A 23,104-nucleotide genomic window follows, 5' to 3' on the forward strand; every position below is an offset into this window, starting at 1 on the left:
GCAACACATCTCATCATCAACCATTTCAACATATGCCCAAGCAGCATCTTTTGCTCTAGGTGCCATTTTTTGACTAGGAAAACAATCTGAAAATGAAAAATAAAAATAAAAATTGATTCAATGTTCATTTATTTGACTAAAAACACTCTCTAAGCTATCTTGATATGCACCTAAAATTTAATAAGTAAAAACAGATTTATAGAGGTGGAAAAAAATACCTCCAGGCACAAACTGCCTCCTCAAACTTGCTCCAAAAATCAGCTCCTCAATGCTGCTCCAAATGGCTGCCCAAGAAGCTCCTCACTCCAGCTACAATGCTCCTCCAAGACTCCTCACTGCTGCTCCAAAACAAGCTCAAGAACTGCTCACTAACTCTCAAAGAAGACTCTCACTCAAATGCATAAGACTGCTGTGAGTGAAATGAGAGCATTTGGCTGTCTTAAATAGAGTTTGGGAGGGGGAAATGGACCCCAAATGCATTTAACAAATCACAATAACCTTTTCATGTCCACAAACCCTAACTAACTCAGCCAAAAATCAGCAAAAAAGTGTTTAATTTTTGGTTAATACGCTGCCCAGCCGGTCTTGAACGAAACGGCCGTTTTTTGACGGGACCCGGCCGGGTTGACCGGGTCAGCTATGACCCGGCCGAGTCATTGGCTGACTCGGCCGAGTCATAGCTGACTCGGCCAGCCGAGCCGGGTCAAAGGCCGGGTCAGAAATTTTTTTAATGAAACGGAATGAAACGGCCGTTTCCGTTTCGGTACGGCCGTTTCGTAAAACACTGGTTGAAACCATTCCGCGCGGGCGTCAGGACTTTTGGATCAAGTTGATCTTTTGCGTATACAGTATGGTGGTAACGAGAATTTGCTGAGAGATATCGCGTGCCAGGTAATGTGTCTGGGTTGTATGAGTGGTAATGCGTTTGTTTCGGTCAGCATTTGCCTGCGATTTTCTGCTGACGGCTAGGGTTTCCATATAATATTCGTCCCCTGTTACGTTTTGCGATTTTGTTTTGATGCGTTTTGATGTAGTTTAGTCCTTCGTAATCCTAACTTTGGTTTCATGTATTTTGACTTTTATTTAGACTAAATTTTTTTTATGTTTTAGCTTTAAGTGTAGATTTAATTTATTTTTCTTTAGACGTAGTTTAATTTCTTTTAGTTTTGGTTTTCTATTTCTTTTCTTTAAAATCAAAAAGGTTAAGCGTAGTTTTAGTGTTAGATTTAAATTTCGGTTTTGTTTTAATTAGCTTTTAAGATTAGAGTTTATAAATTTAGGATTTTTTTTTTAATTTTTCGTTTTCTATGAAAAATAAAAGATGAAAAAGATTTAAAATATATATATATATATATATATATATATATATTTTAGAGTTTTAGATTTATTTTTGTATTTTTTGTATTTTTTGTATTGTTTGCCAAATGCTGTTGTTCTCGGGAAATTTTCTGATGTGGGATTAATGTTTATCATTTGTGTGTGCTTGAATGATCATCTTAAAGATTAGCTGGTATCTGGTTAATGATTTATGATTTTGCGTGGTTATTTGAAAGCATTCATCTCTTCAAAACTTTCAATCACTGGATATCGTTATTGAACTTTGGTCATTATAAGAACCCTGTGTGATTATCGAATATCTTGCATCATTCGAGCTTTGATGATAAATGCTTGCTCTGCATGGTTTACATCTCGGAAATATTTACTAAGTGATCATTTAAAATTTAACTTCACAAGGCATTGGTCTTTTTAAATTCTAAATCCATCTAGTGCTCATCGTATCGTGTCTCCCAACCAGCTGGTCGACAGTTGGTCTTCATCATATCATAGGGTCTACCCCCCTTAGCCGCGGGAGACAGGCTTAAACGGAGGGATCGGGGATCAGAGTGACAGCCCCCGGTCTGAGCGTTGTCGTGTCAATCTGCGCGACAACACTTCCGATTTGTAGTTGCAGCCCTAAATTCTGCGTCCTTCCTTCCACACGTGTGAGAGAAGAGTCCTTTCTGCGCAGGAGAGAGAAGAGACTCTTTTCTGCGCAGGAGAGAGAGAGAGATGTGATGAGTGTGAAGTATGCAAACGAGGAAAATACTCCTTGTATTTATATGCAAAACGTTGGGGTTGAATAGATGCGACTGTTGGGCTTCTAAGCCTACATAAGTTGTGGCCGACTTTGACAATTAGTCTATAATATAAATAAATTCATATCTCCATAAATACTTATCGGAATCGGATGATATTTAGATCAATCCTATGCCTCTTGACGAGAGGAATCCAAGAAAAATATAATCAGCCATGAATAAGGTGACCCACATGAATTTTGGCCATAGTTGCCAATTTTAACACTCCCTCTCAACTAGGAAGAACTTCATCTGCAATCTGTCGGACTGTCACTTCTGTCCATCCATCAAATGCACTGTCTTGTATGGCTTGACCCTTCTTGCTTTGCTCTGCTTGGTTTTGCTTTGCTTTGTTTTGCTCTGCTTTGCTCGAATTATGAAGAAGAAGAAATGATCGAGGATGTATCATACCATCCTCCACTGACCTGAAGTTAGTCTCAGAGTGTGTACCACTCTCACTGGTCCCAGACCAGTCTCATTGATCCCAGATCAATGAAGGTCATCCTAGCATAGGGAGTACGGTAGATACAACGATGCATCCATCGGTACTACTATGGTCCCTATTCTCATTTCCCTGCTTATTGATCAGATGAGAGGTACTTCCCATGAGTCCCAGACTGCATGGGTAGGATGCCTCGACAGGAGAACTAATCATCCTGTTCATAGGAGAGCAAATCATCCTATCCCAAAAGAGAGCGAATCATCTTGTCCACAAAACAGCGAATCATCCTGTCCACAGGAGAGCGAATCATCTTGTCCCACAAGAGAGCAAATCATCTTGTCCACAGGAGAGCGAATCATCCTGTCCACAGGAGAGCGAATCATCCTGTCCCACAAGAGAGCGAATCATCTTGTCCACAGGAGAGCGAATCATCTTGTCCACAAGAGAGTGAATCATCTTGTCCCATAAGAGAGCGAATCATCTTGTCCACAGGAGAGCGAATCATCTTGTCCATAGGAAAGCGAATCATCATGTCCCACAAGAGAGCGAATCTTGTCCACAAGAGAGCAAATCATTTTGTCCACAGGAGAGCGAATCATCTTGTCCACAGGAGAGCGAATCATCCTGTCCAAAATCGCCATGGAGAACACATCATCCTGGCCCACAGGAGAACTAATCATCCTGTTCCATAGTCGCCACGGGGTGTCACAAGGGAAGGTTGAACCTTTTACGCTATACCAAGTGCACCAATAGGGGATGGTGAGTCACCCTATGGTCATGGGTCGCTCCAAGAAGTACCCCGTGCCCCCCTGGAGCTCCCAGAGCTTAGTACATCATACTTGACCCTCATAGGAGGGTCTCTGAACGACACCAAGTCATTCTTGGAAAGTCAGGAATTTGACCTTTCCTAGGGGCTTTGTCAGAATGTCGGCGACCTATTCATCTGTACCGATATGTTGGAGCCTTATTGCTCCTCGCTGCACGATATCTTGAATATAGTGGTACCTAATATCGATATGGTTGGAGCGACCATGAAATACAGGATTTTCTGATAAACGGATCTCGCTCTGGTTGTCACATAGAATCACGGCGGTATCCAATGTAAATCCAAATAGCTCACTGAAGAGCTTTCGCAACCAGACTGCATCACAGGAGGCCATGCTAGCGGCAATATACTCTGCCTCGACAGTGCGCAAAGCCACCGACTTCTGCTTGCTGCTCATCCAAGATATCGAAGCAGAGCCCAATGTGAAACAACACTCGGAAGTGCTCTTACGGTCCACCACACTGCCTGCCCAATCAACATCAGTATATCCAAGTAGTCTCACATCTCTGGCAGTGTATCATAACCCATAAGTAATTGTGCCACAAATATATCTCAACAGATTCTTGGCACCAATCCAATGTATGTGGTGAGGTTCAACCATATGTTGACTCAACGTGTTGACTGCAAAGCATATGTCTGGACAGGAGTTCACAAAGAACATTAATGCTCCGACGAGTTGACGATACTTGGTGGAATTTCGTAAAATAGGTCCAGCAGCACTACCGCTTAACTTTTTGAAGTCAAGCTCCATCAGGGTAGTTACGGGCTTGTAGTCCACCATACTGAATCTTTCCAATATCTTCACCACATATTTTCCCTGAGATAGGAAAATTTCCCCTGGCTTTTGCCAAACTTCGAGTCCTAGGAAATAGTGCATTAGTCCTAGGTCCTTCATTTCAAATTCAGAAGCCAACTCCCTCTTACATTTGTGAATGAGAGGGTCTGCACCTGTTAGAAAGAGGTCGTCAACATACAACACTAGTATGAGAGGTTTGTCATCTTCAACCTTGAAGTAAAGGTTGGGACCGGCTTCACTCCTAGTGAATCCTAGCTTCATTAAGTAGCTATCGATCCTCTCATACCATGCTCGGGGTGCTTGCTTCAGCCCATAGAGGGCCTTCTTCAACCTGCACACATGAGATTTTTGATCATAAATCTCAAATCCTTCAGGTTGCTCCACGTAGACCTCTTCTTTGATTGAACCATGCAAGAATGCGGTCTTAACATCCATCTAATGTAGTTTCCATCCTTGTGAAGCCACAAGGGCTATGATCGAGCAGATGGTGGTATATCTGGCAACAGGTGCAAATATCTCGTCATAGTCTATACCTTCCTTCTGGGAGAAGCCACGAGCGACAAAACGAGCCTTATACTTTTCTGTACTTCCATCAGCTGCATGCTTTATCTTGTAAAGCCATTTAGAAGTGACAATTGTCTTGTCCAGGGGTCTAGGAACCACTTCCCAGACATCATTCTTCATAATAGACTCATATTCTTCGGTCATAGCATTCTTCCATACTTGATGCTTGATGGCATCAAAGAATGATGAAGGCTCATTTTGAATGATCGTGCTCATGATGGTCAGGTATCCCTTATACCTATTTGGTTTCTTACTTTCACGGAAGGTTCCTTGGGGTGTAGCATGTCCTTCAGCATCATCAAGTGTCCCCCTAAGCCATGAAGGCCTCTTCTTGGAAGAGGAAGGCTCAGGTGGAGGAGGGTCAATAGGATCCATGGGTTCTTCCACATCGGGCATTGATTCATCATCTTTTTCTTTTGGTTCCCTGGTGTCAGCTTCTTGAGAGCTCCTCATAGTAGGAAGATTGTTCACCTTGCTGAGAGCCATATCTTCATCAAAGGTGACATCATGACTAATCACGACTTCCCTTTGCCTGACTACATAGATTCTATAGCCCTTAGTATTTTCACTATAGCCCACGAAGATTCCTTTCTTTCCGGATGCACCCAATTTATTCCTTTTCTCTTTTGGCACATGAAAATATACAGGGCTTCAAAAAATTCCAAAATGAGATACATCAGGTTTCTTACCGGTGAACATTTCTTCAGGAGTTTTGGAACCCAATGCTTGATGGGGGCATCGGTTTTGTACATATACGGCAGTGCTTGCAGTTTTGGCCCATAGAAACTTCGGAAGTCTTTGGTCATGGAGCATAGCACGGACTACTTCCACAATCGTACGGTTCTTCCTTTCTGCCACACCATTCTGTTCAGGAGTGTATGGTGTAGTAGTCTCCCTCTTAATGCCAGCCTCTTTACAAAAATCATGAAACTCATTAGATTCATATTCAGTCCCATTATCAGTCCTTAAGATCTTAATCTTCTTTTCGGTTTGATTCTCGATCAAGGCTTAGAAGTGTCGAAACCAGGAGAACACTTCATCCTTCTTTTTCAAGAAATATATCCAAGTCTTGCGAGAATAATCATCTGTAACAGTGAGGTAATATAAATATCCTATCCAAGTCTTGCGAGAATAATCATCTGTAAAAGTGAGGTAATATAAATATCCTCCCAAGGAGTTCACAGACATCATACCATGTATGTCTGAGTGAACTAACTGCAATATATCAGAGGTCTTGCTTTGGCTTGAGGGGAATGGTCCCCTTTTTAGCTTTCCTTCAACACATCCGGGACATACACCTTCTTGCTCTAATTTGAACTCGGGCATCCCAGTCACCATTTTTCTTACATCAAGTAGAGCTTTATAGTGAAGGTGAGCAAACCTCCGATGCCATAGTTCGGACTGAAGAGATGTGTCACAAGACATGACACCTAGCGGACTTCCTCCGGCCTGATATAGTGAATCAACTCAAAACCCAAGAGTGAAAGCATTTTTAACATTGTTTTTCCATGCACGTACCTTGCCATCGCTGAAAGCCACTTTGTAGCCTTTGTCTTCCATTGCCAAAATGGACACCAGGTTCTTTTTGAGATCAGGTACATATAATACATCCTGTAGGTGGATTGTATTACCTTGATTCAATTTAAGAGAGACATTGCCTACACCTTTCACGGGATATTTCATATTATCTCCAAGGACAATTTCCAGGTTGGTTTCTTTCTCTATCAGATTATGGAGAACTTCTTTGTAACTAGTGAAGTGCCTTGAGGCACCACTATCAATAAGCCAATTTCCCAGCGAGTTCGAAGGAGCAGAGGTAGATAGAGCAGCTGGTAGATAATATTCATCCTGCTTATTGTCAACAGTGTTAGATTCATACCTGGAATTTCTTGCCTTCTTGAATGGTTGTCCTCTTCCTTGATTCCCAACACTCCTTTTACCTCAGCCATTTGACTTGCCATTTCTTTGATTGCCTTGAGAGGGATTTTGATCATCATCTCGGTGAGAGTTCCTTTTATCAGGACACTCCCTTGCATAATGACCTGGTTTATGGCGATGGCAACATCGTCCTTTTCCACCCTTTGGTCTAGTCTTCCTTTTGGATTTAGCTCCGGAATTGTTTCTTCTTTTAGCATGAGAAGAAAAGGCAGCGGGATGGCCTTTAAGTGTGGGCATTTCCTGTTCTTCCATTCTAGCTTCTTCTTGAATGCACCTAGCCATTAATTCCTCAAATCCAGGAATTACATTATTGTTGAGGAGAGTAGTCCTGAATACATACCATTTAGATGGTAGTCCTCCAAGAGTTGTGAGTGCCATTTCCCTGTTAGGAATTACTTCCCCAATAGATAGGAGATCGTTCTTGATCTCGGTGATTCTTAAGAAATATGCTTGCATATTTTCATCATTGCCCTTCTTAATTTCCTTCAGCTTATTTCTAAGAAACAGAACTTGATTTGCATCATTAACTTTAAATAAACTCACCAGTCTATCGTAGATTTCCTTGGAGGTGTTCAGCTCAGAAACATAGGCCACCAAGAGCTTGTCGATAGGGTCCCGGATGATCTTCTTTGTTTTGACTTCACCGGTTTTCCATTTGTTCCTAGCAACAGCGGGTGCATTTGATGGAGGCTCAACCATATTGCCTCTCACATGGTCCAACAAACCCTAATCTTTTAAAGTCAGATCGAGAGACATCTTCCATCCGTGATAGTGAGACTTCTCACGGAGCTTGTCTTCGGCGAGGAAGAGTGTTGAGGATCCCATAGTTCTTTTAGGATAGCCTTGCCAATCTTCTCTTTCTCGGGCTTTATCTTCACCTTAGCTCTGATACCATGTTAATTTATGGTATGTTCTATGCTTAGAGCAGTTTACTTATCTTTCTTATTACTATCCACAGATTAGCAATCACATGTACATTAAGTAAAGTCCAGATAAAACATTAAACTATCGACAGAAAACAAACCAAGACAAGAGACACAAGATGTGGCGGCTAGCTAGGGACAAACCCCAATATGGGGAAACCCTTTGATCAAATCTTCTTTTATCTTCAATAATTCAACAGAGAGAAATAGTACAAAAATCTGATTTACATCAGCAACAACAAACCCTAGATCAGCCCTAAACTAGGGTAGTCAATATCTTGCAAACCGACTGTCGGATTGCCTTGATTCCTTCACCAAAAAATGCGGCCTTCCAAAGAGTGTCAGGTTCACCTACTGCACAGTCCAGAGAGAGAATGATGGTCAACACTAGTCAAACTTCCGATCTGCAGTTGTAGCCCTAAATTCTGTGTCCTTCCTTCCACACGTGTGAGAGAAGAGTCCTTTCTGGGCAGGAGAGGGAACAGACTCTTTTCTGCGCAGGAGAGAGAGATGTGATGAGTGTGAAGTGTGCAAATGAGGAAAATAATCCTTGTATTTATATGCAAAACGTTGGGGTTGAATAGATGCAACTGTTGGGCTTTTGAGCCTACATAAGTTGCTGGCCGACTTTGACAATTAGTCTATAATATAAATAAATTCATATCTCCATAAATACTTATCGGAATCGGATGATCTTTAGATCAATCCTACACCTCTCGACGAGAGGAATCCAAAAAAAAATATAATTAGCCATGAATAAGGTGATCCACATGAAGTTTGGCCCTAGTTGCCAATTTTAACAAATTTCAAATAAATTGATGCCCTAGCTACCACACCAAGTGGGAATCCTTGAATCTCCTTTTGACTTGGGGATTTCTTGAAGGTTTGCAGTTTGTTTTTCATCAGTCAAAACCTTTTCTCTTAACTATAGTTGACCATTAGATGAGCCTTTACCTTGGTATATCTCTCAACCCTATGTCTCTTATAGTATTTCTCTCAAGGGGTTTTTTGTGGAAAGTCATCCTAGCTTCTCCCAAAGCTCACACTTTGATTGAATCTTTCCATTGAATGAGCCATTCTTGCCTCACTTTGGACCCTGGTATAGACATATTAATCACAAGTGAGGAATATTGGAAGTCTTGATCTTAGGTACTCATCATTATTGATCATTCCTGAGCGTGAGGTCTAGTCATCCTTCATAGGTCCTTCTTGGGGAGCCTTTCAAATTCATTTTGAAGCATTTGAACCATTAATTGAGCCTCTCCTTGAATGGGCCTTGGAAATCGTTTTATATCTCGTCATTGATCCCATCATCCTAAGTGATTTCCTCCATTTCGGGAATCCTCTCGTTAGTGAAAATCCATGAAGAGAAGGGGACTTAGTCTGTGGTGACAGTGGGCCTTTGTCCCAAATTGTTGTTGTTCCTATGAACTCTACCCTACAAACTAGGCCTGCTAGTTTATGCAACAACATGCCCAATGTCACCTCAGCCAAATCCCCCTGCTATTTATGGATTTTCATAGATGGAAGGAGTCCCGGTAAGAGAGGTACAGATAAATTATAAGATAGATCGGCTAGAGATAGGGTATGAGATGATCTCACTATTGCTCATTCAAGAGAGAAACACAATATAAGTTCAAAGGGATTTTTAAGGAAGTAATTCATTCTCAATGAAAAGACCTAGAAAATGGAGGTGGAAGACATTAAGGTTTGATGTATTTGACAATAATGGGAGTTCCATCTGTAATTATCTTGTCAACCTTTCCTCTACTTATCTGCGCTTATTTGTATCCTATCAACTTGCATTTCTCTATCTGACATAGAGACCATAGACTGTTGATCAAGGTAACCTTCTTGTTTATGGACATTTGTTACCTTGCTTATCAATATCAATATCAATGATGATTATTTTCCCAGATCTCTCCATTGATATTGCATGAAGATATTTCTTCACTCTTTGGCGCCTTCTGCACTTTATTTCAGAGAGTATATCCTTTTGTGTCTCCATTCTTACTTCATAGAACCTTAAGAAGCAATATGATCACAGTTCTATCAGGACCTCGACTATGATATTTGTTACTGCTCTTCGTAGCACATCAGGACTGCATTATGTTATATCTAAACACTGTGACAGCTAGTAAGACTGTTTGTCTCCCATCACAAGTATGCCAAGAATCTATCATCAACAAAATCTTATTTCATCTTCAGGTTGTGACAAGACTATACCATATATATATATATATGAGATTAGGTTAACATTTGACATGGTCTTCATTAAGCCACGGGAGAGATCTGTCACTGTTGTTCAACGCGTCTAGGCTGCTACAGGAGAACCACTGATAATGTGAAGGCTGTTCCTTGTTATGCCGAGATTGGTCTATCACTGTAATGCCGAGTCTAGACCTTCAATCACTGCAACGTTCATGATACGATGTCCTTCTGCTTCATTTAGCTGAGATCATGACTGCACCTATACCCCAAACAAGGTGCAATCATACCCTAGGTGTAGGTCTGTTTCTCCATGTGAGATTTCTCCTTTCTTGATAGCGGATCTCTGAGATATTCTCCTCCTTTACTGTGGCTCCTTAACCCACTGATCTGTGGCTCCTTAACCCTACTGTAGCTCTTCTCCTATGCGAAATTCAGAGGAAATTATGCGTTCTATCTTTCCCATTTTGCAGATACCCCAACAGGGTATTTATAGTGGTTGTGCACATATAATTTGAGCTGACATTACCTTATGAACCGACGTGTCTATTGCTTCCAGCCGACATGACATATTTATATATTTAAATCATTTATTTGGAGCCGACATGAAGTATTCTTCCTTGTTTTCGCTTGCAGACTTCTTGGAGGATTAAGCTTGGTCTTTGGAGGGCTGCTACACATCTTGTAGGCTAGAATACATTGCACATAGGCTCATGACATGGCTCTTTGACATATAAACAAAATCCTAAGGAGATAAAGAAGAAGTCTTTGACCTAGTTACACTTCTTGCTCATGAAACCCATGTAGCAAGATTACAAAAATAATTTATTTCCTTTTATTGCATCAAATACAAAGATCATGTCTTTATGAAGACCGAACCTAGTTACACTTTCTTCAATAGTCTGATAGCAAAGAACCATGCACTAAAATATTTTACATAAAATTTTACATAATTCAACCCTCAATGGGAAATACCTGTTCACTATAGATCCTCAAAATACATACCCAATTCTACGACACAATATGATCTAGTAGACCAAGTGATTTGTAATAAAATAATTTAGCCAATTAGCTTAAATTATCCCCAAATCACTTTTATATAAGATTCGATAAAACACTAGGATTCACCTAAGAATTTGACGATAAATTCCACCCTAACTTTGGGGTGAGATTGGAGGGAAAAACTCTGCCGACTATCGGTGTTTAGAAACACAGTTGAATCAGTGAGGCGAAAAATCTACTAGGATGAAATTCGTCGCCAAAATAATAGGCTTACCTAGGTTGTTACATACATACATGGTCTTACTAGCATCATTTACATTACAAACTTGCAGAATGGGTTTACAAAGAGACACCCGTTGATGGATGATGATATTGATCTTCGAAGAAAAATATGGTACCACTCCTTCCTTGGAACTTTGAAAAAATGTGTGCAACACATCAACCCCAAATCCTTCATATCAAACTCTACCACCAGGTTCCTCTTGCAATCTTGTATGAGCCCTGATGATCCTGTCAAGAAGAGATCATCTACATACAAAACTGGGATGAGTGGCTCACCCTCTACCATCAAATATTAAAGGTTGGGACCTGCGTCACTCTTGAATAATCCCATCTGCTGCAAGTAGCTATCAATCCGACATACCATGGCCTGGGAGCTTGTTTGAGCCCGTGTAGAGCTTTCTTCAATTTGCATACATGAGTGCGCCTCTCATGAGTCTCGAAGCCCTCTGGCAGCTGGCTATTTTATGTACACATCTTCCTCTATCACCCCTTTCAAGAATGATTCTTGACGTCCATCTGGTGAATCTGCCACCCCATCTGAGCTGCAAGGGATATAACTGACCGAATAGAAGTGTACTTGGCAACTGGGGCGAAGGTCTACTCATAATCTATCCCTTCTTTATGTGCGTACCCCTTTTCTACGAATCTTGCCTTGTACTTTTCTATGCTACCATCTATAGCGTACTTGATGTTGTCGATCCAACCAGAACCTACAACTGACCTATCCCCAGGTCTTGGTACTACCTCCCAAACATCATTTGTCATGATAGCGTTGTACTCCTCTACCATGGCAGATAACCACACTTGATGCCATGCGACCTCCTGAAAGCTGGAAGGTTCTACAACATGAACCACCAATGCTTGGTACCTATTAGGCTGTCTGCGTTGTCTCTTGTTCATCCTAGGAGTTCCAATAAACTCCTCTACATCTCTCAATGTTTGACAAACTCTCTGCTGGCTCGACCACTGGTGGTGGGAGGTTCAACCAACTCCTCCTCATCCTGCCTCTGTTTCTTCGTCTGTTGTGAACTCACTGAATCTCTTGCACCTGAGGAAATACTGGTACTAGTTACTGTATTCGATCCTTGTGATTGTCCTACTGGCGGTCCCTCACGCTGCCCCTACTGATGGACCAATGGAGCTTCTACTCGCTGATTCTGATCACCTGCAGGCATCTCACGAGATCTCCTGAAAGCTCGGTCCTCCATGAACTTCACGTCTCGTCTCACCATAATCTTCTTATTGCTAGGAATGTAGATCTTGTATGCCTTTAAGGTTTTGTTGTACCCAACGAGAAACTCCTTTTTTGCGGTGTGATCCAATTTGGTGCGCTTCTCATCTGGCACATGACAATAAGTGATGATTTCGAAGATCCTGAAGTGACCAACTTTTGACTTCTTCTCGGTGAAGACTCCTTTTGGCGTTTTCTTTCCCAATGCTCTATGAGGAGTCTTGTTTTGAATATACACTGTTGTGTTACATGCCTCTGTCCATAGAAACCTGGGCAAGTCCTGATCATATAACATTGCTTTTGCAACCCCAACTATAGTTCTCTTTTTCCGCTCTGCTACCCCATCCTGCTGTGGATTGTATGGAGCTTGTCCACTCTATTCTTATGCGTTCCTCCGCACAAAAATCTGTGAAGTCTTTATCAATATGCTCTCCACCATTATCTGAGCGAAGCACCTTGATCTTCTTTCCTGTCGCATTCTTCGCGAGATCTTTAAACTCCCTAAAGCAATCGAAGACTCACCCTTGGTCTTTAAGAAGTAAATCTAGGATTTTTAGGAATGGTCATCAATAAAGGTGACGAAATATTCGGTTACACTGAGACCTCTAGTCGACATCGGGCCACAAATGTCTGAGTGTATTAGTCCTAACATGCCATCTGCTATGTTGTCACTTCTTGGGAATGCTGCCTTAGCATATTTCCCAAGCATGCATCCTTTGCACTCATCATCATGTTCTGTGCCTAGTTCTGGAACCCCTATTACTGTCTCCCTAAGCATTTCGAGTGCTCCATGGTGTAAATGACCCATTCTCTTATGCCATAGCTCATTCAATTCCTTCCCACTGCTACTGTCACTGCCTATTAGTGCTATTGGAGAGTCGAGCTACAACCTGTACAATCAGTTGCTTTAAGCTCCAATTTGTCTCACCCTCTCCCAGCTTGAGTGACACCTTCTTCCCTACGAAGTGGATATCATATCCCTTAACCTGTAACAGGGATACTTAAATCAGATTGATTCCCAATCTTGGTACATGCAGTACACCTGTAGCGTTGGTACTTGCTCTTGACTCCCTCTGAAAATCGATGGTACCTCTCCCCACTGGAGTATAGTTCATTTTGTTTCCCATCGTAATCTAGAAGTCCATCTGCTCCTCCTTGTAGCTAGAGAAATATTCTCTAACCCCTGTCATGTGAGTTGATGCTTCATTATCTATATACCACACCCTGTGAAGATCAACTTGATAGGCAAGCAAATTTGTCTTCTAACCTGGAAGACAAATCTAAAGCCCCCCAAAAGTCAATTTTGTCCATGGTCATACTGAAAAATTTACTGAAGACAAATCTGTGTGTTATTCCTCTTCCACCCGACACTGATTCTACAAACTCTAAACTACTACAAAACCCTCTGCGCCCAACCAAGGAATCTGCTTAGCGAAAAATCTAAGTTGTTGCTACTCCCTCTGCTTGCTTGAATCACTATTCTAGACAAATCGAATTTTTTGTCACCCTGTAACTGAAAATCGGATCCTTGCCCAATAATTCGCACTGCCTGGCTAGGCACTGCGCAACACTAGAAAATTTTGGCTTGTCACTCCCTCTGGACAACAAAATTTTCCTCCTCCTGCTTCTAAGCTTCTCGACTGATCAATCATGCTCTGATACCATGTAAAATTTCATCTATTGTAGCAATTGGAAATTATTTTCCTAACTGTAAATTCAATTATGCAGTTTATTTGCTATGACAAACAATGAATAAAATCACTACTGCAATTTTCACCATAAAAATTCTGCGGAAAATAAAATGCTGGAAACTGAGAAATTCTAGCGCACAAAAATTAACACTGTTATTTTGGACAATTGTCCCCGAAAAAATCCAATGCAGGAAAACCGGTGCAACAGATGAGGGTTTTATTATTATTCTTCAGCAACAAATCTAAGTACAATAATTTGGATGCCAATCTAACAGTCCAATGTGAGCGAATCACTAACCAAATTATTGTAAGGATTTTTCCACACCCCACAGTTGATTTTGGCTCCCGAAACTAACCCCTCAAAAATTCGCACTTCCTTTTGTGCAATGCTTATGTAGGCCTTTGTAATATTCCTAATTAGCCATGGCTAATTGGAATATTCGATTTTGCTCAATTTTGTCTTTTATAGTTATTTACAAATAAAAAGGTGAGGAAAAGGGGGGACATAACTCACCTTTAGAATAAAGTCACTCCCTAGTAGCACAATGTTGTGACTTAAAGGGGAGCCAAGGGGGCCAAAGGACCACGTAGAGATGGGGCCCACGCAGACACTTGGAGGGACTGTGCAGATGGAAAGGAACATGTGGCAAGAGAGGGACTACGTTGGAGGAGGTGGGCCTTGGGATTGAGAGAGGCCAATGCTATAAAGGAGAGGGGAGCCTCCTCATTTTGTCATTCGATTATGTGCATTTGAGCTAGTCACTTCGACTTGGAGCACGCTGGCTGTTTAGCCTGTCTGCAACACTGTTTAGTGCATTGAGTGTCTCCGTTCGGAGATCTCACCCTTAGCCCCGGGGGACTTCGAGTGCCTACTCGGGCAAGGTAGTTTCCAACAGTCTTTTGCAGTAGGATTGATCTTTGGCGTTGTGGAGGAGCTGAGCATTTGAGGACTGCGCAGTCTTGAGAGAGAGGGACACAGTTCTTTTGGTGGGAGTTCCGGATTGGGGGTTTTGTGGAGGATTAGAGTTGGGAGATTGAGCAAGGGATCAGCTCTTGCATATTGGAGGATTTTGGCAGAGTTTCGGGCTGAGTTTTGGTGGATTCTATTCAGTGGCAGTGCAGAGCCTTGAGGGACAGCGTAGATCCCCAAGGGGGTGATTTTCGGGGGTCGGCTATTTCAGAAAAGCTTTCTGGGTTTCTTGAGTAGAGTCTGATTCCAGAGTTTCAGCATTTTCTGAGGAGGGGAACAACCCCAAATCCTCATTTGATTTCCAGTAGTAGCAGCAGCACGACAGTTCTCCAGCAGCTTGGACGCAGTTCAGAGAGAGGCCATTCCTCTGCTATCTTTCTGATCACCTCCTGTACTCATTCCATTACTCAGTATAATAAAATGGCTTAGCATTTCTCTCTGCATTTCTTGAGTATCTGCTTATATTTCATGTTCACATTATTATATGTTGTACCACTGTTATTTTTATCACTTTGAGTTTCCCGGTCACTATATCATTTGGATGTGTTTGGTTGGAGTTTGCTCGGGTTTGAGGGATATCCTGGAAACGGGATATTACAGCCTTACAGCTATTGCCTCCAAAAACTCTTGAAATCTACAACTATTCTTCTCTTTGGCTTTGGAACTGATTCATTGGTCCTCTTGATCAAAATCCCGACCACTAGCTACTAAATCGACTGCTCCTCCATCTAGATCGAATTGCTCTGTTGGTGCTGATTGCGCAATCCTTGCGCAGTCCCATTGGGCAAACTCACACTCCCTCAATTTGACTCTTCTGACATTGGAAACCTCCATCGGAATATTGCCTCACTCTACCACATGTTGCTCGATCTCTGGCTTGAATCATCTTGCTGAATCACTCTGATACCGGAAAATCGATCTACCTAGATCACTGAGTGTTTTCTCTAGTGTGTTTTCCATCTACCTATTTACCTCTTATAATCTCGAGTTGGGACTCCAACGACCAAGTCTAAAACATAATTGATGGTTGAGATCATTTCTGGATCGATCTGTGTGAGTTTCTAGATGATTCTCACCTTTCTCAATTAACGCTGATTAATTAACCACTTTTCCTAAGTTAAGACTTGGGAAATCTTTAAAAATAGTCTAATAATCTAATTGAGATACTTCTAGGTGGAATTTCCATAAACAATTTCTGGGTTATGGAGAACTCGTGTGTTTTAGCCTCTCCACAAAGTTTCGAGACTAGAACACTTATGATGCTACAAAAACTAAAGCTAAGTCTAACTTAGGAAAACTGGTTAATTAATAGTAATTAATTGAGAAAGGTGAGAATTCTCCAGAAACTCACACGCATCGACTTGGAGATGATCTCAACGATTGATTAAGTTTTAGTCTTGGTTGTTGAAAACTCAACTGGAGATTATAAGAGGAGGTTGATGGGTAGATGGAAACATACACTTGAGGCCAAGTTCGTTGGTAGAGATCGAGCTTCCCAGTTGCAGTGATTCAACAGAATAGAGTTCGAGCAAGAGAGAGGATGTAGAGATAGTGAGGGGCGGAGATAGTGAGTTCGGAGGAGGATTTCTAGATCCAGAGAGGCAACAGTAACAAAGGTATTCCACAATAGAAGTTGCATAGGGATTGCATAGAGGCTTCAATGAGTAGTTTGATTTAGCTGAAAGGGAGATCGATTCAACTTCTAGAGGGCGGGAAAGTCTTCCAAAGGTCCAAAGAGTCACTTCCAGCCACAGAGACAGGCCAGATGACTTGATCAGAGAGGGTTTCCAGCTACACGCGTGAGGGTCTACGCAAAAGGGCTTGCGCAAGGGTTGGACGACCAGTTTTCAGAGGGAGCCAAGTGCCGGGATTGCTTGTGGAGAGAGAAATTAATTTTCTCTCTAATTACTTTTGTCAGATATTTGCTGATTGGATAGCTAGCTTGGCATCCAGGGATTGTACTCAGAATTTCACTATTGCATAATAATAAAACCCTCATCTGCTACATCTGTTTTCCTGCATTGGGTTTTATTTTCTGTAGCATTTTATTTGTGAAGAAATTGCAATGTGATTAATTCAATATTTTGCCATAACAAAATAAACTGCGTAATTTATTCAGTTACAAGAATTAATTCCAGTTGCTGCATTTCAAGCGAATTTTCACAAAAATGCCCACAATACGAAGAAGCATAAGCACCTGAACGCAAAATGAATAAAGTACCTTTTGACCAGAAACCCACCTTCTAACATGTGTTCTTGACAAATGGGTGAGGGGACATATGACTGATGCAGGTGGCGGAGATATGAGTGGCACATCACATCGGCTACAAGGTGGCTCTTAGGGGCTGCCGGCTGCCGGTTAGAAGAGATGAATAGGAGAAAATTTTCTCCTAGGGGTCACCCACTTTGGTGGGTAACAGGCCTGCTGTCACCACAGCTGAAATCCCCTGCTCTTTATGGACTTTCACCGATGGGAGGAGTCACGGTAGGAGAGAGATCACTTACGATAGATATATCACCATAATACTGAAATATAACATGTCCGCCAATGACACATAAAAGGTAAACCATTGGAAATCCTGATATGCTCTAGGGGTATAAACAAACAGGTATACTTAGTTAGCAACACACTTTTCTCTAGATACTGCACACCCATCATTGGCCATGGTCAGACAAGCCATAAGGGAAGTGCCAGGGAAAGTATGTGCATACATAATAATGCTCATGTACTTATCAAATTCTCCACGGTATCATCCTGTAAATCATGTCTTGTGATGAAAAATCACAAGGATTTTCCCTTGTAGTATACGAGGGGCAACAAAAAGCACCACAAGGAAAAGGATGTAGGCAGTTTGTCATAATTTTGGAAGATATGGACCAATACTGGTTGGATGATTAAAACAGGTTTATTTTATTACAGTTAAATAAATATTAAGTGATGTGATGTGATCTATTTGTTTTCTTTCCATGCATAACCATTTAGAAGATGATATGATCAAATGCAATTGCAAATTATTTTCAGATCTGAGAGTTACTGAAGTAAATTTCAGCATCGATATAAATCTTAAATTGAAAATCGAATGAGAATTTGAATACAAAAGTCAAGATTGTTACCAGTACCCTGGATTTTTTCAAACCCATTTCTTGTATTTATTCATTTCAAAATTATTTTTCATATTTCTGAGAAATTTTAATTAGAATTCTTGAGACTAGTGAAATTCGTTGTCCTGAGCTTATATCCAAGTTCCAATTCTTGGTTCCAACAGCAAGAAGAGGCAGAAGGAGGTTTTCCAGGAGGAAATGAACAGTTATTAACTCTTGGGTTAGGCCTTTTAGTAACGGCAATAGCTGCCACTTATGTTACTAGACTTGCTAAGGTCAGATATTTCCAAGATTAGCTTTTATTTTTCAATTTCAATCATTTTCAGAGTTTTTCTCCTAAGAGGGGCCCTTAAACATCTTTGTTTTTCTGCAACAGGATGCTGTGAAGGATATAGAGTAGACACGTGAAAAGAAAAAATGTTCAGATATCTTTTGTAAAAGCTTTAATGAAAAGCAAAGAGGAGAAAACCAAACCTTTTTGGTTTTTTGGAAACTAGTTGATTTGTATATTAAGCTTGATTCCTGGCCTCTGATCGTAATTCTGCTTTGTCAGGGTTATACAAGCCCCTCATATAAGTTGAAGAATACAAGATGATTAGAATGTACATACATTAATACATGTTGAACCCCCTGATATTTTCATCATTTGTATTCCATTCCCAAAGGAGGAGAAATGAGTTCTTACTAGTGTCTGGATTACTAGTTGTATATTATAATTCATCCATATCACAAGTTTGGGCTCCCAACTTTGATTTTTCTATAGTTTTGTTAATGAATTTGCTGATGCCTCATGAGAGCACTATGTAAAAGAATAAGATGTAACTGCTACAAACACAAACTTTCTTGAAGCTTTGCCTCTAATTGATGAACTGTTTTGCAAAATTCAGTGCATCTTCTCCTACCCAAACCTTAAGTGAACATGATTTTAATCTTGATATCCTTTAATGCCAATGAACTCAATAAAGGATCACGACACTTAATCTTCTAGATTGCATCCTTTTGCACAGATGATATAAAATAAAGCAAATTTGTCGGATTCTCTCTAATCATTCTTTTGAATTAAAAATTCCTTTAGAAAGAAGTTGGCCATTTTAATCAATAATGGAAGAATAGAATTGTGGCCTTATAGATTGCAGCACTTTTTAGAGATTATAAATAACATGTAATTGGTTTGGACTCAGCATTCTTGTTCATGAAAAACTACTGAAACAAATTGTTAAACCAATAAGAAAAGATGTTTTAATTAAAATTGGAGTTTAGCATTTTTGGTCATGACATAGATGTCATCCAGTGCAAGCTGTTTGGAAATCAAGTTTTTCTTTTTTCTTTTTTTTCTTACTAGGCCGTGCCTAGGTCAGGGGAAATCAACATTGCTAAATATTTTTTGAAGCAAAAATACAGTAGTTATGAAAAGGAGAATGTTAATACAAACTGTAGGATATAAATGGTAGAGGACAGAACAAATTTAATCTATTTTAACAATCACAATTTGTTTTTTTATTTGATAGTCAAAGAGAATGTTTACAAGCAACTGTAAAATATAAATAATATGATATAATATGATATACGGTAATATACAAATTTGAATCTACTTTATCAAGTACAAGTTTTATCTTATTGATAATCACGAAAGACAGTAAAAACTGTTTAGAACACACTGCAAAATATATATTTACAAATTTGAATCGAGTTTAACAATCTCAGATATGGAGGAGACTGCATCTTAAAGATTTTTCTGCTCAACGTTTGGAGCAACAGGTTGCGTTCATCCTCAGGAGCTTTGTGTTGACTAATTGTGGGAGAAACATCTCATCATTCATGGTGAATGCCCAAGAGTGTGGGAGAAGTCTACTCTATTATTCTATTAATTATGTTTATAATTGGTTGTTAATTGTCACTACCTCAAAATCTAGCAGGCTTTATGAAAGGCCTCATAAGGAAAGAGCTAAACGGAGATGCAACAATGAGGTCAATTTCCATTGTCACCTCAGCAATCCTCCTCCTGCTCTTTAGTGGAATTTCACTAGAGAGGAGGCTTCCCAATTTTCACCTAATGGATATTGTAAGTTAAATGGTTTGAGGTGCTATGAATCACAGGATAAACAAAACACTTCTTTAATGGAAAAAGGCACAAATGTCTCTGTGTAGGAGCAATGTACCATATACAAAGCCCTAGAGAAGTTCTTGACACCTAGTGTTTCAAGATCTAGATCAACAAAAGAGTGCCTAGGCATACAAGCACAAATAAAAGGTTTGCAAATGATGTAACCAACAAAAGGAGAGGGAAAACCTTCAATTTAAACTCCAAGTTGATGTTTTAGCCAAAGTTAGGGTTTCTCTATGATAAAAGTGGCTTAGGGAAGATAATATCAACCCTATTAGAGCCAATCCAACCACGAAAAATGCTAGAATTTGAGTGCAAGGGATCAATCAAGGTGAATTCAACCTATAAAAGTCTCAACGTCTATCTAATATGTGTCCTAATTGGACTTGGCACTATGCCCTAGCCCTAGTGGCTTGCCTTAAAGAGCTTAGAAAAATAAAGAAGAAGGAAAGAGTAAAGTTTTTATGATTTTTGACCACCACTAGGATTCTCAACGCCTTTCCCTGCTTGATGATAGAGTCTTTAAAGCTAAACTTAAGAGATTTAATCTATGCTTGGAGTAAGGGGGAAAACCCTAGTTTTTACTTGATAAACCCTAACTATATTTTTATGAGGGGATAAATTAAATAGAGGAAATATCTCTAGGAGGTTCTATATGGAATTGATGGAATCAAATTTAATATGCAATGATCAAGCAAGACTTTCCATAAAAGATTTGCATTTAGACACGGAATAAAAGAAAAACCATAATATATATTCATCATATGAAAATCCATTAAAAATCTGCAATTACACTTAGATTTTTTTCCAAGAATCAGCCTTCTTTCAATCCTAAAAACACATCTCCAAGAACAAATTGTTCTCCAATAGCAATATCTCCATAAAGATCACATCTCCACAACTAGCGAGTTACATCTAGGCTAAGTCGAGCTCTCTAAAGGAGGCTGAAATCCACAAGTGATGATAACTAAACAAAATGGATTGATCCTCTATTTATATGAGCTCAATCACTTCCATTAATTTTCCTAAAAGCTCTCTAACAAGTTTATTGTTAAGTGAACATGAAGTAAATGGGTTACAAACCAACCCAATAGCTCAATGTAATAAACTAAGTCACTAATTTTTCACACTTGTGAACTAAAATTCCTTTCCAAGCATGACGTCATGCTCTTTAGGGCTAATAAAGCCCAAAAATAGAAGATTAGGCTTAGATGCATCTCCAACCATCATAATTAACCATGAATTGAGGTGAAGTTCTCAAATAAAGCCTCCAAAGATCTCCATGTGTCCAAAAGTCAACTCCAGGTGCCCTATGTCACCTCCATGGGTGCCATCAGATAACATGGTGCAATCTCTCTCCAACATTGGGGCTCCATGAGGTGGTACAAGCTATCCCTAATAATCTTGGGGATGATGATCATCATCTAGACTTTAGATCAAGGCATGTCCATCAAACAGTGTCGAGGCCAACCTAGGGGCGTGTTGGGTCTGCTTGGTACATCACCAAGAATCTCCAACACTAAGCAAAGTGAGCTCAACTTTTCAGCATTCAGGGGTTCTCTGAGGTGTCAATCAACTACTGAAATCATCAAAGTGCCCAATGCTTTATTGTGGAGGAGAAACTCTGCATCTGCAAGGCCATCATTGCTCTCTAGAAGTATAGTATGGCTTGGGCATCATGTGGAGTAAGCATGGAATGAGTACGCCCTTAACGCCTTTGTTACTCTGTGAAGGATCACCTAGAAAAACCATCTCAAACTCAAGTGAAAGCAACCACTAATTAGGGACAATAACCATAAATGCATCATAGTGGACCATACTTAATTGTTAAGGGCATAATAGACTTCAAATTGTGATCATCTTCAAATATCTTAAGTAGACCAAGTCTCGTAAAAAATTTCCCTACCTTGCTAGAGGTGGCTAGCTAATCAACCCTATTTGGTACTTCCAACACTTTAAGGGAAGGTGACCCATCCAAGGTCAACCCTTGAATAAATATGTGCTAGTGATAATGATGGCAATGGAGGGGAAAGACTTCATGGTTAGATGCCATGGCTAGGGTACTCCCTGATGGAGCTCCACATCCTGAGTGTATATTTGTATGGAGGGAGTAATCATGGAGATGCCATGGCTAGGGGACTAGTTGATGGTGGTCCACATCTTGAGTGTATAAATGTAAGGAGGGAGTAATCGTGGAGGCATGAATTACCCCTTTCGCTGGCTTGATTTTTCCACCCATCTAGTGCACATTTTACTTCTTTTTGATAAAGCGTTGATATGGAGCATAACTTGGGGGTCCAAGTTTTAGTTTCTATGACATATCATTTATTTACCCCTTAAAGATGAGTTTGTTTTTTGCTCATCAAGGTTGGGACATGCCAGGGTTCCTCATGATGTGAAGGAATATCAAGTGCTTAGTAACCAGGTGATAGCTAATGAGGGTCGTAGAGCTCATGCTAGGGTTTTTCCCAGTATATCCCAACCATATTATGCATTTTAACTTTTCTTTTTCTTTTTGTCATGACCGTCTTATGCTTTCATCTTTCATGTAGATGCATCAACCTCCAGGGAAAATATTTCTAGTCCTAACTCAAGGATGTGGATGGATGTGGATGTATAAGTGCCTGATCCCAATGAATCAATGACAACAAGCCCGAATGATGGATGTGAAATCAAGGTAATGATGAAAGGTCTTAAGGATGGAATGTTTGTGGACACACTACTTTAATCCAAGTTTTGCATGTAGTCCCCCTTTTATAACCGTAAGGAATTACTAGAGGTCCCACTGGACTAGGGCTAAAGACTAAGCCCCTTGGTAAGGTGAGAGAATAAACTTACAATCATGATCTATGAATCATCTAGATCACCCCTTTATCCATGTTAGAATGCCCAAAACATTAAGTAAAAGCAC

General features: G+C 40.3%; 1 protein-coding gene across 2 annotated transcripts in view; it reads left to right on the forward strand.

The window, feature by feature from the left end:
• The window catches only part of LOC149228617 (SNARE associated Golgi protein family), a 324,383-nt gene extending 305,536 nt beyond the window's left edge, over positions 1 to 18,847 (forward strand). For both annotated transcript variants that reach the window (XR_016247881.1, XM_089378291.1), the window contains 2 exons: positions 18,254 to 18,364; positions 18,466 to 18,847. Coding sequence is in view for 1 of the 2 variants with exons in the window: in XM_089378291.1 (XP_089234417.1) it covers positions 18,254 to 18,364; positions 18,466 to 18,489 (135 nt within the window). In the remaining variant the exon portion in view is untranslated. The remainder of the gene's footprint in view (positions 1 to 18,253; positions 18,365 to 18,465) is intronic.
• Positions 18,848 to 23,104: the final 4,257 nt, after the last annotated feature.

Source organism: Pinus tabuliformis, chromosome J (genome assembly GCF_031772625.1).
Source record: "Pinus tabuliformis cultivar Carrire ecotype Pingquan chromosome J, CPIR1, whole genome shotgun sequence".
NCBI lineage: Eukaryota > Viridiplantae > Streptophyta > Pinopsida > Pinales > Pinaceae > Pinus > Pinus tabuliformis.